The sequence below is a fragment of the Sus scrofa genome, chromosome 13, assembly GCF_054392235.1.
Source record: "Sus scrofa isolate SSC_HxYL_T2T_F1_AM1 chromosome 13, Sscrofa_HxYL_maternal_Yorkshire_Landrace_v2.0, whole genome shotgun sequence".
Taxonomy (NCBI): domain Eukaryota; kingdom Metazoa; phylum Chordata; class Mammalia; order Artiodactyla; family Suidae; genus Sus; species Sus scrofa.
Genome location: NC_139395.1, coordinates 65,256,371 through 65,274,437, shown reverse-complemented (window position 1 = coordinate 65,274,437; position 18,067 = coordinate 65,256,371). Strand labels below are relative to the sequence as shown.

Sequence of the window (18,067 nt, the reverse complement as noted above, 5' to 3'; positions counted from 1 at the left end):
AGATTCCACATGTCAGTGAAAGCATTTGATGTTGGTGTCTCATTGTATGGCTGACTTCACTTAGCATGATAGTTTCTAGGTCCATCCATGTTGCTAAAAATGCTGGTATTTCGTTCTTTTTGATTGCTGAGTAATATTCCATTGTGTATATGTACCACATCTTCTGGATCCACTCCTCTGTCAATGGACATTTAGGTTGTCTCCATGTCTTGGCTATTGTAAATAGTGCTGCAATGAACATTGGAGTACATGTGTCTTTGCGAGTTGTGGTTTTCTCTGGATAGATGCCAGGAGTGGGATTGCTGGATCAAATGGTAGTTCTTTGAGTTTATTGTTTAAAGCTAAATTGTGAGCTGAGCCACAGTGGCGATGGAACTCTTCAAACTAAATTTTTTTTTTTTTTTTTTTAGGGCTACACTTGTGGCATATGGAAGTTCCCAGGCTAGGGGTCAAATCAGAGCTATAGCTGCAGGCCTACACCACAGCTCCGGGCAATGCTGGATCCTTAACCCAATAAACGGGGCCAGAGATCGAACCTACATCCTCGTGGGTACTAGTCAGATTCATTTCCACTGCACCACACCGGGAAATCCTAAAACTAAATTTTAACATTGATATTTTGGGAAGGAAATTCTCCATTAAGAATGGCTCTCACATGGAGGTCCTGTTGTGGCGCAGTGGAAACAAATCCGACTAGGAACCATGGGGTTGCGGGTTCGATCCCTGGCCTCGCTCAGTGGGTTGAGGATCCAGGGTTGCCATGAGCTGTGGTGTAGGTTGCAGATATGGCTTGGATCTGGTGTTGCTGTGGTTGTGGCTGTGGCATAGGCCAGCAGCTACAGCTCGGAATAGACCCCTAGCCTGGGAACCTCCATATGCTGAAGGTGCGGCCCTCAAAATACAAAAAAAAGAATGGCTCTCACAGTATGATAGAACTCAACCTCGTGTTCTTAAAGCCCTGTCACATCTTGTTTCCTCTGAGTCTGAATGACCACGAATTAATATTTAGCCATTTAAGATAGCACCACATGGGAGTTCCCACTGTGGTACAGTGGGTTTTGGATCCAGCATTGTCTCTGCAGCAGCTGCTGAGGCTCGGGTTTGATCCCTATCCAGCGCAGTGGGTTAGGGGTCCAGTGTTGCCAGAGCTGTAGGTTGAAGTGAGACCTGGATTCCATCTCTGGCCTGGGACCTTCCATGTGATGTCAGTGTTGACAGAAAACAAAACAAAACAAAAAACAAAAGAATGCACACCTGTCGACAGTTAGATTGGTTTGTCTGCCCTTGCTATGAGACTAAACTATTTTTAGGAGCTTCTCTCATATATTGTTCTCATGTGTTCTTAAAAAAAACCCAAACTATATATATCCATATATCTTTATTGTGTATCACTCAGCAGCAAACCAGCTTGCTTAGATTTTAATTTTTTAATTTTTTTTTTTGTCGTCTTTTGAGGGCCGCACCCACAGCATATGGAGGTTCCCAGGCTAGGGGTCTAATCGGAGCTGTTGGTCTACATTGCCAGAGCCACAGCAATGCCAGATCTGACCTGCGTCTGCGACTTATACCACAGTTCACAGCAATGCCGGATCCTTAACCCACTGAGCTAGGCCAGGGATCGAACCTGAAACCTCATGGTTCCTAGTTGGATTTGTTTCCGCAGGACAGGAACTCCTAGACTTTTAAATGACTACAATTCTCTTTGAATCAACTAACAGGAAATCTGTATTTCCAATACATGACAAAAATAGGTTGGTGGCAAGTAAGCTGAGAAACCACATTTAAAAATTACTGTCTTTATTGGCAAGGAGTGTGCCAAGTATGAAATGGAGTAGTAGTTCCTTTAGAGGAAAAGTCTTTTACATGAAGAATGAGTTCATATTCTAAAGTGCTTTAGAATAATGCCTGGTACATGTCAAATACCACATGTGTTTTTGCATCCTTATTTGGAAAAAAAGCATCCAGATAATATTCCTCATTTATCAGGTTGCTAATGGAACTAGTAACAATTCTCATAACAGTATCTAAAAAGAATTATTTAAAGAGTATGTAAGCCTTTAGAAACAAACTTGTGTCTTCTTATGATCACAGTACTTAATACTACTGGTGATTTTATGTGTCTGAGCATAAATTTATTTTGATGGTATTAACTTTTCCCAAGTTCAAGTTGACATCATTTAATGTCAACTCCACTGTTCTGTATATTACACAGCATATTACAGGAACCAAGGGTGCCAAGAGTAGCAGTGTGGGAGATGGGCATTCAAATCATGATAAAAAATAAAAATAGGAGTTCCTGTCGTGGCGCAGTGGTTAACGAATCCGACTAGGAACCATGGGGTTGAGGGTTCGGTCCCTGGCCTTGCTCAGTGGGTTAAGGATCCAGCGTTGCCATGAGCTGTGGTGTAAGTCGCAGACGCGGCTCGGATCCCGCGTTGCTGTGGCTCTGGCATAGGCCGGCGGCTACAGCTCCGATTGGACCCCTAGCCTGGGAACCTCCATATGCCCCGGGAGCCGCCCAAGAAATGGCAAAAAGACAAATAAATAAATAAATAAATAAAATAATAATAAATAAAAATAAGCAATTACAATTCAAATCGTTATAAAATACTCAAATGATAAAAGCCAAATTCCACCAAGTGGCATTTGAGCTTGGTGAGTTTCCGGATAGTGACGGAGAAGCAAGACTACTAACCACAACATAAAGTGAAAGGACTGCAAAGAATCCTCACCACCACCATAAAGTGCCGCCAATGACGTCTAGGCCCAAATACGAAAGCTAGGGCGGTAACCTCTGCCTTAATTAAGAAAACCATTAAAAATCTGCCTCAGAGCAAAGCAATTCATAATGACGAAGGGAAGGAGAGTCAGGTTTTCAACCCAACTCGTCCCAATGTCCTTAAAGCGCCTTGTCGTTTTCTCCCCAAGAGGACAGGCCTGCTTCTTCTCCGTCCGCTCTTCTCCGGCTCTTCGGGGGCCGCTGGCTCAGAGGTTCTGATCCCAGCGGGAAGGCGCAGGGAACCGTAGGCGGTGCCTCTCGAGCCCAGTCTCCTCAGCCCCACAGCTGGCCCGGCGCGCTCAGCGCCCGCCCGGCTGCCGTGCCCAGGCCCCTGCCCCACCGCCCTCTGAGGGGCCCGCCTCCCGGAGCAGGCCGGCCTAGGTGTCCCGGCGGCTCCCGGGCGCCCCCTGGCCCGGCTCCGGCGCCCGAGGTTTCCGGTGAGCAGCAGTCGCCGGTTATGACGACTCCCTCCTTCGGAGCAGCTGCCGCCGTCGCCGCCTCCTTCTCTGCAGCCCCGGCTTCTCTCGCTTCAGGTGGGATTCGCAGCGCGATCCGCGGAGCCTTCACCTGCCCACTTTTCTGCCGCGGCCGCGCTGCCAACCTCTTGGCTGTGAGCGTGGTGGGTGCTTCCGTCCGCTCCCCGCGCGGCTCCCCGGCGGGCTGGCGCCTTTCCACCGGTTCGCCTGCGCCTTTGCATCGCCAGCGGGCCGAGGTGGCGAGCGTGGGGAAGCTTACCCTGACCTCAGGGTCCCAAGCGCTCGGTCCCTTCACGGTGCCTGCAGCGGCGCGCAGGATCCCGGGGGACCCGCCGGGCACGGGGGAGGACGTTGGGTCTCCAGGCCCGCGCCCCCTTGACCGGGTTTCCCAGCCCGGGGCGGAGCCGCTCTCCAGGCCCCTCCCAGGCGCTCCGGGGACTGGGGAGGGGGTGGTGCAGAGTGGCGGGCGGCCTTCGGGAATCTCTGTGCCCCGAAACCCAGCGCTGCATCCTGACCGCGGAAGGGCGCTCACTGCTGACCCCACCGCCCGGGTTCCGCGGACGTTCTCCCTGACAGCTGATAGACCTCACCTGCGCATCTCAGGCAGCCAGGCCTTTTCTCACCCCCTGCCTGGTACCGACCGCGAGACTTCTAGCACTAGTTGGGGGGAGCCCTTTCGCAGTTCTTTTGGGTCTCAGGTGCATTTAACTTTTCATCTGTCCACTGCCTTCTTTAAAGTTTCCCAAGCTCTGTCACGGAGCACCTCCTCCTCTCACCCACCGTGCTCCCTGTGAGCCACGGGGTTTCACTTCTGATCATCTTTCAGGCTTTTTCGTTTTTTTCTTCCCCCTTTCTTAGGCCTGTGAAATCCAGTCAAGGGATACAGAAGTGGAGGAAGCCAGCTGCTTTGTGTTGAAAGAAAAAGTAGCTAAGCCTCTAACGCTTCCGTCTGCTGAACTGCGGCTGCCCTTCCCTGGAGGGCTCTCCTTGCGAGTGGATTCAACACCAGGAAGGCTGTTGGCCAGGCCCTGGGGTTGTGCTTTCATGCAGCAGCAGCCTCCTCCTTCTAGTTTGTGCAAGTGGGTACGTGCCCTCTGCAAAACCAGGTGTCTGATCTGAGTCTTTAGATGTTTCCCTTGCCATCAGCTTTGCTCCTTCTCCATGGATCAGTGGGTTTTAGTTATGGCTAGAGCTCAGTCTACCACAGTGGACTTGGACCAAAGGTCGGGACTTGGTCATAGTAATGACCTTATTTCTGGCACGTATGTGTTAAAGGATAGGCTATTCTGTCTGTTACCCCGGAGGACCCAAATGGTAATAAGGCCCAGGGAGCAGTGTGATTGTGAGATTGGGACTGCTGAGGTAAGAACCAGGCAGATTATTTGTTCCCAGGAACATTTTATCTGCTGAGTGTCCTGTTGGTCTGTACCACTTGGTTCCTGTATAAAGTGAACTGTCTCGTTCCTGCTCACTGTGAGAATCTGGTCTGTTAAGTCTAGTCTGTGAAAGTCTACCTTTGCATCCTTTTAAGGTAATATGTTTCATTTCTGACAGGATTTAGATAACTGAAACATCACAACAGCTTCTGGGTGGTTCTGCGGGTTGAAGAGGTAAATGTTTTCATTACAAAGTAGAGTCACTGTCACCATTAAAATGTATTTTTTTTTTCAGTTCTTTCTAATTTAAATTAAAAAAAATTTGAAATATTTTATGGCTGAATCTGCAGCATGTGAAAGTTCCCTGGCCAGGGATTGACTCCGAGCCACAGCTTCAACTTACACTACAGCTTCAACAACTCCAAATCCTTTAACCTAGCTAGGCTGGAATCAAACACGCACGTCTGCAGTGACCCAAGCAGCTGCAGTTGGATTCTTAACCCACTGTGCCACAACGTGAACTCCAACAGGTATTTTTAGGTTTTGTGAAGTAGCTATCAACTGACTTTTGGGTCAAAGTCCTAATTAAAAATATTAAGTCAGATCCCCTGTACAACAGATAACAATATACTCTTCAGAGTCACCTGAAAAAGCCAGTATGTTTACCACTCCAGAGGGGAAAAGGATTTCTTCCTGGTCTCCCCATTGTTCAGTTACAATTCCCTTGGTTGGAACTTGAGGCCTGATTGAATATAGCAGTCTATTTCTAAAGACCTCATTTTTATCATTGATAGACAATGAAGACTGATTTTGAACACTGGGTTTTCCAGTTTGCCCCACTGTGGGGAGTTGCTAATGTGAACTAGGGCTCTATCATCTGGTAGAAAAAGCACATTAAAAAAAATAGAGCAAAGAAACCTAAAGTGAACCCAAAATGGCACAATTATTATCTGTGAAGTAAAAGCAAAATCTGGTTTAAGATTTATTCCTTCTGGGTTTAGTTAGAAATGCAGTAAGGTCTGTGACCAGTGGCTCTTTTCACAGTACTAAAGCCAGACCGGGTAAGTTTAAGGGCACAGCTTCTGAGGCAGATTGCCTGGATTTCATTCCAGTAGAGTTCTTAGTCTTAGTTGCTAATATCATAGATTGTTATTATATCCACCAGAATATAAGCTTCACAAGGGTTTTCAACTGCATGTTGCTCGATGCATCCTTGGAGCTAGAAAAGTACCTGGCACGTAGCATGCTCTCATGTACTGTAGAGACTGCTAGTTTTTATTCAGCAGGTACACACTTGCTCAGAATAATTGCACTTCCTTTCTTCTCTCTTCCTGGCATGTTTCCCTGTTCGTCCTGCAGATGTCAGCTCAGAGATTACATAGCAACCACACCTCATCCCCTGGAGCTTTAAATATTTATTTAATAAACACTTAGCATAGCATTTAGTGTGCCAGGTACATCTAGGCATGTTACCAATATTTAACTCACAACAGCCCTATGAGGGAGATTCTCTCTGATTTCTGCTTTACAGCTGGAGAAGCTGAGGCACAGAAAGGTTAAATAACTTGCTCAAGGTCATACAGCTTAGGAAGCGGCCTCAGTGGCCTAGCTTCAAAGCCCATGTGCTCACTCAGCAGACGATGTTGTCTACCATAATACCTTACTCAGGCATCAGCAAATAGGGTCTTGTCAAGATGCTCCTCCTATCTTTGTCAATGAAGTTTTATTAGTACACCCTACCCCACATTCCTCTAGCATAGCCATGGCTGCTTTATTGACAAAGGCCCTGTTGAGGAGTTGTCACGCAGACTCTCTGGCCTGCAAAGCTAATGACATTTACTACCTGGCCCTTTCCAGAAAACGTTTGCCGGCCTCTGGTTTATTTGATTCAGAGCCCTTGTCATCGCCTGAAGTTATTTATTTATTTGAGTGTTTATTTTATGTCCATTGACTTGATTGTAAACTGGATGAGAATAGGGGCCTTTCCCATTCTCTTCACCCCTCTATGCAGTGTCTGGCCTATAACCAGTACACAATCAGTATTTGTTGAGTAAAGGAACATTATTCAGTGAGGTAGTGAAGTTCATTGTCATTGTGCTTAGTCCTTGATTTCTGTGAATTTTGAAGGATATGTCTTTTTTTTTTTTTTTTTAAAGGATCTGTCTTAACGAGGATGTTTTCCATTTGACCTTTAGGTTTGGAGGTTGCTATGTTAATGTTGCTTGTCTTTGGAGCATTGCTTCATGAGGTACCCCTGAGTGGCCAAGACAAGGCTCCTCCCCAGGCTGATGGCATTCTGGGTGCCCCTCTGTTCAACTATGCCAGCCTCCGCCTGCCGGAAGAGCATATTCCCTTCTTTTTGCACAATAACAGGCACATTGCCACAGTCTGTAAGAAGGACTCACGTTGTCCTTATAAGGTAAATATGATTTCTTCTCTTCTTGTATATTTTTAAACAGATGCAATTTAGCCTGGCTTACCAGTTCCTCTATGACTTGAACCTGAAGGTTTACTTTTATCTCTTGGTTGTTAACTGTGGGTCAGTCAGTGTTTGTATTTCATCTAATGCTTCTCAGTAACTCAACCTGGCTTAGAATTAGGTCGTGGTCCCAAGACTGAGATTTAAAATCTAAGACACTAGTAAAATAAATAGGCAGCCTATACTATTTGTAGACTCTGTAAATAAAGTATATTAGATTTGATGCAGAGAAGAATAAAGGTAACTAATGAATCTTACATCTCTTCTTTCTTAAACTGCACTCAAAGGGGTCTCTTAGCAACTTAATTTGGTTACTAATGCGGCCACCTCTGCCTCCTTAGAATTAAGACTGTTACTGTGGCCTTCCTTCTGTTTTTAGAGTTGTTGGAAAGGTTGCAAATTGGAGCCCATTAAGACATCTCAGCGGCCTCAGAGATCAAAGCTGGGCCATGTGAGACATTTCCTTTCCCATGGTGCGGGCACAGGAAGTGTATGGGGAGGGCAGACTGGGAATCCTCCCAGCACTGCTCCTGGGGCTTTGCAGACAGCATTCTGGGCTCCCTGGCTGGCAACTGCTGCATCCCCCGAGGTCTGCAGAGCTGTGACATCTTCTGGAGTCTCTGTTGATCTTGATTATCAGGTTCTGAGCCATTCAATTTAGTTCTGATTCTTGCTGGTGATAGACATTCCAATCTTTATGACTTTCTCAGGACTGATTTTAGAATCCATTTACTCACTGATTTCATTAAGCTATTTCAAGAAATTCCAGATCAGGGGCTCCCCTTGTGGATCAGTGGGTTAAGAATCTGACATCCTGTCTGTGAGGATGAGGGTTCGATCCCTGGCCTCTCTCCATGGCTTAAGGACACTGCGTCGCTCCAAGCTGTGGTGTGGGTCACAGATGTGGCTAGGATCCAGTATTGCCATGCATGTGGCATAGGTCTGCAGCTGCAGCTCTGATTTGACCTCTAGCCTGGGAACTTCCAAATGCTGCAGGTGCAGCTATAAAAAAGAAAAAAAAAAAAAAAAGGAAAAGTAATTCCAGTTCAGGTGGTCTGTGGTCGTCTCATTAAAACCCAGACTTTTGTTTAGTGGACAGACATGGTGAGGAAGGATGGTGATTAGGGGTAATTATTGTTAAGGATCCCAGAACTGCTTTTCTTAGAATTTACTTATTTCTATTACATGGGTATGTATTGCAAAATGGAAAAGTGAAAGTTCTATAAAGATTTGTTTTCTTCATGGGAAAAATCTAAGAGTCCTCTCTAAAAGTCAGAGGAAGGTAAATCCGCCTAAACAGACATCTCTTATGTTCCAGAAATACTTAGAAAATTTAAAGTACTGCTGGGGTTATGAGAAATCCTGCAAACCACAGTTCAGGTTTGGTTACCCTGTTTGCACCTACGTCGACATGGGATGGTAAGTTTCTGGATGGAATTCCTCTTCCTCTGTCCTTGATCTTCTTTCTCTGCAGTGTATGCTACTGCCCCAATTCCCAGCAGTATTAGAAAGTAATTCCTTTAGATATAAATTTGCTTATACAGTCATGAGTTCAAGTTGACTGTCTCCCTCTGGGGCAGGAATATCTATCATTTCCTCCCACAGAGGGAGAAAACAAAATATTTTCCTCCAACATATGCTAAAAAGATAAATGGATGATTTCCTCTTGATTCTGGAGGGGAATGTTAAGTATAATCAGTATTTCCAAGATATTCACGGTTAACAGAGTAAAGAAAATACATTAATTAACAGTTCATTGTCTTCATTTCCAGGTTGATCCTAACTTCATATGTTTCCATTGTGAATTTATTATAAGGGGGTAGGGTATTTATTAACTTAGTTTGCTAACTTTATGTCCTGAGGGATAGTTTTTAAAAATTATGATAGTTTACTTTGAAAAAAATCATTGACTGATTTCTAGAAGTTTAACATTTAGAAAGGAATTTCCAGGTCCAGAAGAAGTAAAAAGAGGAATGTCACAGAATTTTTTATATGCCAACAGGACGGATACTCTTGAATCCGCTGAGGACATATTCTGGAAGCAGGCTGACTTTGGATATGCTGGAGAGCGGTTGGAGGAACTCCATGTGCTCTGCCAGGCGGAGGAGATGGTGAGGGTTTAGCCCCTTTAGCAGTGAATACGTTTATTTAAAATACATGCATCAGATAGATCATAATGAAAAACAAGGTAGTTGGCACAATGAGAGGAGTCCTTTACTCTCGTATATATTGAATGGCTTAACATTTTATTTAACTTCCAAAAACAAGAGGTTCTGTTCAGTTGGAAGCCATGTCCTCATTTTCACACATATCATCAGATGGTCATATTTTGAGGCAGTTAAAATGTTTCTGGGTTTAGAATTATTCCCCCCAACATATGCTAAAGAAGGTAAGTTGATGAATTACATCTTTTTAAGAAAAAAATTTGGAGTTCCCTCTGTAGTACAGTGGATTGAGAATCTGACTGTGGGAGTTCCCATCATGGCTCAATGGAAATGAATCTACTAGCATCCAGGAGGACACAGGTTCAGTCCCTGGCCATGCTCATTGGGTTAAAGATCTGGCATTGCCATGAGCTGTGGTATAGGTTGCAGATGCGGCTCGGATCTGGCGTTGCTGTGGCTGTGGTGTGAGCCAGCAGCTGTAGCTCCGATTCGACCCCTAGCCTGGGAAACTCCATATGCCATAGGTGCGACCCTAAAAAGACGAAAAAAGAAAAAAAGAAAGAAAGAAAAAAAAAAAAAAGAATCTGATTGTGACAGCTCAGGTTGCTGTGGAGGTGTGGGTTTGATTCCCAGCCCAGCACAGTGGGTTAAAGGATCAGGTGTTATCATAGCTGCAGTGTATGGCCCTAAAAAAATTTTTTTTTAAATGTTTTAAAATGAAAGTATAGTTGATTTACAATGCTGTGCCAGTTTCTGCTGTATAGCAGAGTGACTTAGTAATACACATACATATGTTCTTTTAAATATTTTTTTCCATCATGGTCTATCCAAGGAGACTGAATATAGTTCCCTCTTCTCTAGAGTAGGACTTTATTGTTTATCCATTCTAAATGGAATGGTTTGTATCTACTGTGCATCTTTATCAACTCTCTTGCAAGTAGTTTGGGACAGGTAGTATACCCGCCCCCAATGCTGCTCTGTGTTTGCTAGTACTTTTTGTTAGTTTACAAAAAAGCTTTTCTGTATGTTAGCTGGTTTGATTCTGATCTGCTCTCTACCCTAGCAGATAGACGGGGGAGGTATTAGTAATGCCACTTGACTGGAGAGGAAAACAGGATCCTCAGAGAAGTTAAGCAACCTTTCCAAGACTACACAGCTACTAAGGAGAACATACACCTAGAATTATAATGCAGATCTTTTTCTGTGTGCTTTCACCCATAGCACATTGCACTCAGTGTGTAAGACAAACACATTTTCCAGAGGCAGTTTTGGGGGAGTAAGTAGAAGAGCAGGTCCCAGATGGCAAGGTTCAAATCTTAACTCAGGAGCAGGGTACTCCACCTTTGTGAGTGTGAGTTTCTTCCGCTTTAAACTGTCGATGTAAAAAATATGCACAAACTAAAGGTTAAGAGTTAAGTTTTTTGTTTGTTTTCGTTTTTTCGTCTTTTTTTTTTTTTTTAGGGCCACACCCACAGCATATGGATGTTCCCAGGCTAGGGGTTGAATCCTAGCTGTATCTGTAACCTACACCACAGGTCATGGAAATGCCAGATCCTTAACCCACTGAGTGAGGCCAGAGATCGAACCCTCATCCTCATAGATGCTAGTCAGATTCGCGAACTGCTGAGCCGCAACAGGAACTCCTAAGAGTTAAGTTTTATTTGGAGCAAAATGAGTACTATAGCCTGGGAGGCAGCATTTCAGAGAGTTCTGAAATACTGCTCCAAAGAGGCAGGGGAAAATGTCAGTGTATGTGTGATTTGGGTGAAGGGGGAGGTACATGCCACCAAACATGCATTTTACAGAAGGTTACTGCTAGTCTCATGAAGGTTACTGCTAGTCATGAGAAGCAGACAACACCATGAAGGATTTTAGTGCTTTTCTAGATAATAGGAGATTCAAGAACTGGGCTTATAAAATCTTTTCTGAATATATCTAACCCTCTGAAGGCCTGTTCTGCCACTTTTCCCAGAGCACAGCATACCTCACTCCTGATCTCCACTCTGAGCTCTTTCAGGGGGTGTTGAGGGGCAGCAGCTGTAGTGGCTCGTGAGTCAATCAGCCATAGAGGCAGATGGCAAGTGTTGATCTCCAGTTCACAACCCCACCTTGCACACCTCTTCCAAGGTCCTTGCTTTGTAGAATGCTTTCCTCCCTGAGATCTACCACTATAGGTTTTGTGCCATCAGAGTATGATGCCTTATCAAGTACAGATTCCAGAATACCATGCCGGTCAAGATTAATGGCCTTTAAGGGTCATTGGGAGTTATGGGAAAAGCAACGAAATGGCATTTAAATCTAGAAATCCAGCCCAGGGTAGATAAAAGTGTTTGAAGCCCCTGCTATCTCAGCACAAAGTAGAATGGGGGAAGTAGAAACTGACTGTGGTAGTTGACTCTGAAACTCACATAAGTGATTTAGAAAACATTGCTCCCACATTGCCATTGAAACAGAGACTCCCACAAGTTTTAAGGCCTGCAGAAAGTACCTCTTACTCAAATTGGCAAATTGCCCTTCCTGCCTTGCATTGAATGTCTCTGACCTGTGCCTTCTTCCTTGTTTCCTTTGGCTGGTCTTTGGAAAGTGTTTTTTTCTCATAGATGTGGGGGTAGTGAAGGTTCTGAGTACTATTTTTTTCTTCCCCAAGAGGATGAACTGAACCATATATTCAGCTCTTGGTTTCGTAAAGTTTGAGGGTGATAGTAAGTTTAGGAGTTCTTCACAGCAACCTCCAAGTGTGCAAATTGCAAAAGGATGCTTGACCAAGGTCTCCCTGGAAGAAGAATCCTTAAACAGAACCAGGTCATCGGGAAGCAATTTGTATCACATCGTGCGGTTGGAACCTGAAGGCTACATGCCATCAGCATGATGTCTAGCAAGTCTGGGTGTGTCTTTGAAGTGCTAATACTCAGAGTTATTATTATTTTTTTCTTGTTTCTCAACGTTCTTTCAGAATGACTCAAGTTTGGTGTGTTCCCGTTACCTTCAGTACTGCAGAGCGACCAATATCTACCTTGATTTGAGAAACATCAAGAGAAACCATGACAGGTACTTCAGTGGTTGATGGTAAAATCTCAGGGAGATCATGAAATATTTTCCAGTCCAGGGAGACACCTTGAATTTGCTTCCTAGTGATGTGGCAGTGAGGTTGGGGGATGGATGGGTGATCCACACTGGCCATAATGAGTTGATTGTTATGAAGCTGGGCCATGGGTACATCAGATTCCTTATACTAATCTGCTACTTTTGTATACGTTTGAAATATTCTGTTATAGAGAGTTAACTTCTGGCGTTCCTACCATGGCTCAGTGGTAACGAATCCAACTAGTATCCATGAGGACACAGGTTCGATCCCTGGCCTTGCTCAGTGGGTTAAGGATCCGGCATTGCCATGAGCTATGGTATAGGTTGCAGATGAGACTCAGATCCTGTGTTGCTATGGCTGTACTGTAAGCCTGCGGCTACAGTTCTGATTCTACCTTCTACCCTGAGCTTCCATATGCCATGGGTTTAGCCCTAAAATGACAAAAAATAAAAAATAAAATAGAGTTAACTTCTAATGATGAATTGATTTTGGAAAATGGTAAACCATTTTAGTAACATCTTAAGTGACATGGGTCATGAAAAAATTTTCTGAACTCAGTTTAATTTGTTACCCACCAGATTTAAGGAAGATTTTTTCCAGAGTGGGGAAATTGGAGGGCACTGTAAACTTGACATTCGTACATTGATGTCTGAAGGTCAGCGCAAAAGCCCTTTGCAGTCCTGGTAAGATTTTTTTTGCAAAATATGTTTCTGAAATATTTTTTTCTTTACTTTTGGTACTTGAAGATTTTGGTAAGGACTCTCATATGGAAAATATTAAGTTCACTTGTAGATAATTTGGTATGAACCTTCAGGGAATGGTAGCTCCATAGTGAATTAAATATATGAGTTAAATAGATGTTGATAAAATATTAGAAAGTATGATATAGTATGTGTTATCTGCTCATGAAGAGAAAAAATGAATTTTTAGGGAGTTCCCTGGTGGCTAATTAGGTTAATGATCTGGTGTCACTGCTGTGGCTTAGGTTGCTGCTGTGTCATGGGTTCATTCCCTGGCCTGAGAACTTATGCAGCCAAAAAAAAAGTAAAAGAATTTTTATTAACTCTTCATAATTGCTGCATGTGTTTTGGGGAACACATTAGAACACATATTTATTTATTTATTTATTGCTTTTTAGGGCCGCACCTGCAGCATATTGGAAGGTCTCAGGCTAGGGGTCTAATTGGAGCTACAACTGTCAGCCTATGTCACAGCGACACGGGATCTAAGCCATGTCTGTGACCTACACCACAACTCAAGGCAATGCCTGATCCCTGACCCAGTGAGTGAGGCCAGGGATCAAACCTGCATCCTCATGGATACTAGTTGGATTTGTTTCCTCTGTGCCACAACAGGAACTGTCATAAACACATTTATTGAAGTACATAATAAGCATATAGAAGACATGTACAATTTGGCTTATGAAAAAGTGAAACCACTTGATTAACTCTTGCCCGTGTCAAAAACAGACCATCTTCCCCCCAGGGTCCCTCCCAATTACAACTCCCATGTTCCTTTCTAGAGGTAAACACTATGTTGACTTTCAGTACCTTTAGTAAGCTTTTTGAACTTTATGTAAAAATTGGGGAACACATTTTGATTTAAAACATTTTAAATATCAAACTAGTTCTATCAAGAAATTTGCCATCTTAGAAAATTAAGAAATTAGGATACTTTAAAAAGCTTTTTTTTTTTAATAATTTGAGATTTGAAGACATTTAAAAATAGTTTAAAAACATTACAGGGAGTTTCCATTGTACCCTTATCCCAGCTTCCTCTCATGATAACATCTTACATAACTATAGCACAGTGATCAAAACCAGAAAATTGACATTGGTACAATATTACTAACTAAACATTTGGATCTCATCAATAATCACCTGCATTTTGGGGGGAATGTCTGTCTCTGTAAAATTTATATCATATTTTCAGGTACACTACTCTAATCAGGATACAGGGCTGTTCTATTATCCTAGAAACTGTCATGCTACCCCTTTATGGTCACTTAGGTCGCTCATATAATGTTCGTTGTTCTAATTGAGGTATAGTTGATGTACAATATTGTATAAGATTCAGGTGATTGTGAATAGTGACTCATAATTTTTAAAGTTTATATTCCATTCACAGTTATTATGAAATATTGGCTGTTTCCTGTGTTGTATAACATATCCTTGTAGATTATTTATTTTATACCTAATAATTTTTACCTCTTAATCCCCTACCCCTATCTTGCCCTTTCCCACTTCCCTCTCCCCCTTGGTAACCATTAGTTTGTTCTTTATATCTGTGAGTCTGTTTCTCTTTTGTTACATTTACTAGTTCTAGTTTTTAGATTCTATGTATAGGTGATATCATATGGTATTTGTCTTTTTCTGTTTGATTTGCTTCAAATAAATACCTTCCAGGCCCATTCTTTTTTATGGCTGAGTAATATTCCTGTGTGTGTGTGTGTGTGTGTGTGTGTGTGTGTTCAAATGTGCTCACGTGTGTCTCATGTCTTCTTTATCCATATCTGTTAATGGACACCTAGATTGTTTTTGTACCTTGGCAATTGTGAAATATGCTGCAATGAACATTGGGGTGCATGTATCTTTTCAAATTAGTGGGGTTTTTTTTTGGATATATACCCATGACTGGAATTGCTGGGTCATATAATAGTTCTGTTTTCAATTTTTTGAGAAACTTCAATACTGTTTTCTATACTGGCTGCACCAATTTACATTCCCACTAACAGCAGATAAGTGTTCTCCTTTCTCCACATTCTTGCCAACATTTTGTTACTTGTGTTCTCTTTGATGGTAGCCATTCTGACAGCTGTGAGGTGATAGCACATTATGGTTTTGATTTGCATATCCCTGATGATTAGCAGTGTTGAGCATCTTTTCATGTGCTTGTTGGCCATCTCTGTGCTGTCTTTGGAAAACACCTATTCAGATCTTCTCTCCATATTTAACTGGATTGTTTGGTTTTTCAGTACTGAGTTGTATGAACTGTTTATATATTTTGGATATTAACCCCTTATTGGTCGTATTATTTGCAAATATATTTTCCCATTCTGTAGGTTTTTTTCCTTTTGTTACAGTTTCCCTTGCTGTGCAACAGGTTTAGATTTTAATTAGGTCCTATTTGTTTATTTTTGCTTTTATTTCCTTTGCTGTAGGAGACAGATCCAAAAAATATTGGTATGATTTATGTCAAAGAGTTCCTTTTTGAGGTCATACATTCATGCTAAGCAAACTATTTAGGTTAACATTCTGTCATATGCTTATATGGCATTTTACATTACACAATACAGGATCTTACTTGACTTAAAAGACTTTTGAGATAGGAATTCCTATTTTCTAGTGGGCATTTTAATTGCTGGTACCCTTTGACAGCTGAGATCAAAAATCAAATATTTGCTATTTGCTTCCTAGTACTTTTTGATATGATAGTTCCTAAGGTATTTTGTCTTAATTATTTATTGCTGTATAATAAATTGCTCAAACATTTAGCAGCTTAAAACAATAAACACCTCTTATCTCACAAAATTTCTGAGAGCCAGGATTTGGAGGCAGCTTAGCTGGATGGTTGTGATTCAGGCTCTTAGAGGAGGTTGCAGTCAAGCCCTTTCCTTTCCTTTCCTTTCCTTTCCTTTCCTTTCCTTTCCTTTCCTTTCCTTTCCTTTCCTTTCCTTTCCTTTCCTTTCTTTTCTGTCTTTTTAGGGCTGCACCCATGGCATATGGGTGCCAGATCCAAGCCACGTCTGTGACGTATACCACAGCTCATGCCAGAGGCAGATCCTTAATCCGCTGAGCGAGCCCAGGGATCAAACCCACGTCCTCATGCATAGTAGTCGGGTTTGTTACCACTGAACCACAACAAGAACTCCCAGTCAAGCTATTTTCAAGGGCTGTAGCCATCTTTAGGCTCACCTGGGCCTGCAGAATCAACTTTCTGAGCTCACTTTGGTTATTGTAATCCTCAGGTTTTCTTCTCTGGCCATTGGCTAGAGGTGACATTTCTTACCATCTGAGCTTCTCCCTAGTGCTATTGACAGCATCACAGCCAGGTTCCCCAAGAGCATATTGTCAGAGAGAGAGAGAGAGATGGAGAGAGAGAACAGAAGGGGAGGAGAGAGAAAGAGAATGTATGAGCTCATGTCCCAGGATGGAGGCCTCAGTCTTTGTATACCCTAATCTAGGAAGTGATAACCATTGCTTCTACCATATTCTGTTCATTAGAAGTGAATCACTAATCAACACGGACCTACTGTATAGCATGAGGAACTCCACTCAATATTCTGTAATAACCTATGTGGGAAAAGAATTTTAAAAAGAATAGATGTATGTATGTGTATAATGGAATCACTTTGCTGTACGCTTGATATGAACACAACATTATAAATCAAGAACATTCCACTAGAAAATTAAAATTAAATTGAAAATAAAAAAAAAGAAGTAGATCTCTAAATTCAGCCCACACTCTAGGGGAGGGAATTCACCCCCCACCTCTTGAAGAGAGAAGTACCAAAGAATTTGTGGACATATTTTTGAAATTACTGCAATAAATATTACAGCCTCATGTATGTTTTAAAAGGATATATCTGATATTTGTTTTACCTCAGAAGTGGTCTCAAATATGGAGATTTACAAACAATCTTTAACTTGTGCTTTTTTAAGTGGCTGCACCCGCAGCATATGGAAGTTCTTGGGTTGGGGATTGAACCCAAGCTGCAGCTGTGGCACTGTCATATCTTTTTTACCCCCTGTGCTGGACTGGGGATCAAACTTGTGTCTCTGCAGCAACCCCAGCCTCTGCAGTCAGATTCTTAACCCATTGTACCACAGCAGGAACTCCTACGTTAGCTTGGGATTGTCTTCTTTTGTATGGAAGAAAATCGCACCAAAGAGCTTCCAAAGTTGTTTGCTGAGAAAAAGATTTTCCTTTTCTCAGGGAAGCGTACCTGTCTGCTGTTTTTTTCCAAGATACTCGATCATTCTTGGAATGCCATCTGTCTCAGAATCCAAGAAAGCTCTCTGGGTCAGTGTTCATGTCTGAGGCTCATCAGACTGCAAGAACCTTTTTGAATCTTCCCACTTTACTGGTAAATTTTTTAGCAAACTCTCTGTAAATTTCTTCTTTGTCAGGAAAGTTCCCTGTTGGTTTTGCACATTAGGCTGAAATTTAAAATCTTTTTGTTTCTTATCTCTCTCAACATTTTTTTTTTCTTTTTTTGGCCACCCTACAGCATATGGAGTTCCTAAGCCAGGGATCAGATGGAGCTGCCATTGTGACCTATACCACAATCACAGCAACGCCAGATCCTTTAACCCACTGTGCTGGGCAGGGGATTGAACCTGTGTCCCAGGGCTCCAGAGACACCACCAGTCACCAGTTGCCATAGTGGAAACTCCTCTGGTCTCAACATTAAAATCGATATCAAGTTATGTAAGTGTAATATGTTTGAGGAAGTTCCACATATTTTATAAGAGTTTTCCTAGAGATAAAATCCCCTTAATGAACAGATCTTAAGTTATAATATTGCAATAGGGATTCCAGCAGGATCTCTTTGAAAGCATCTCTGGATTCTTTTTTTTTTTCCTGTCTTTTTAGGGCTGCACCCATGACATATGGAGGTTCCCAGGCTAGGGGTCAAATTTGAGCTGTAGCTGCCAGCCTATGCCACAGCCACAGCAACACCAGATCCGAGTGGTGTCTGCGACCT

General features: G+C 42.7%; 1 protein-coding gene across 4 annotated transcripts in view; it reads left to right on the top strand.

The window, feature by feature from the left end:
• Positions 1-3,208: 3,208 nt before the first annotated feature.
• EOGT (EGF domain specific O-linked N-acetylglucosamine transferase) overlaps positions 3,209-18,067 on the top strand; it is a 39,610-nt gene continuing 24,751 nt past the window's right edge. Inside the window, exons 1-8 of one of the 4 annotated variants that reach the window (XM_084986575.1) lie at positions 3,209-3,312; positions 4,114-4,334; positions 4,810-4,865; positions 6,827-7,050; positions 8,429-8,529; positions 9,113-9,221; positions 12,229-12,323; positions 12,939-13,043. In XM_084986575.1, coding sequence (XP_084842701.1) covers positions 6,841-7,050; positions 8,429-8,529; positions 9,113-9,221; positions 12,229-12,323; positions 12,939-13,043 — 620 coding nt within the window. In that variant the 5' untranslated portion in view covers positions 3,209-3,312; positions 4,114-4,334; positions 4,810-4,865; positions 6,827-6,840. 4 annotated transcript variants of the gene reach the window in all.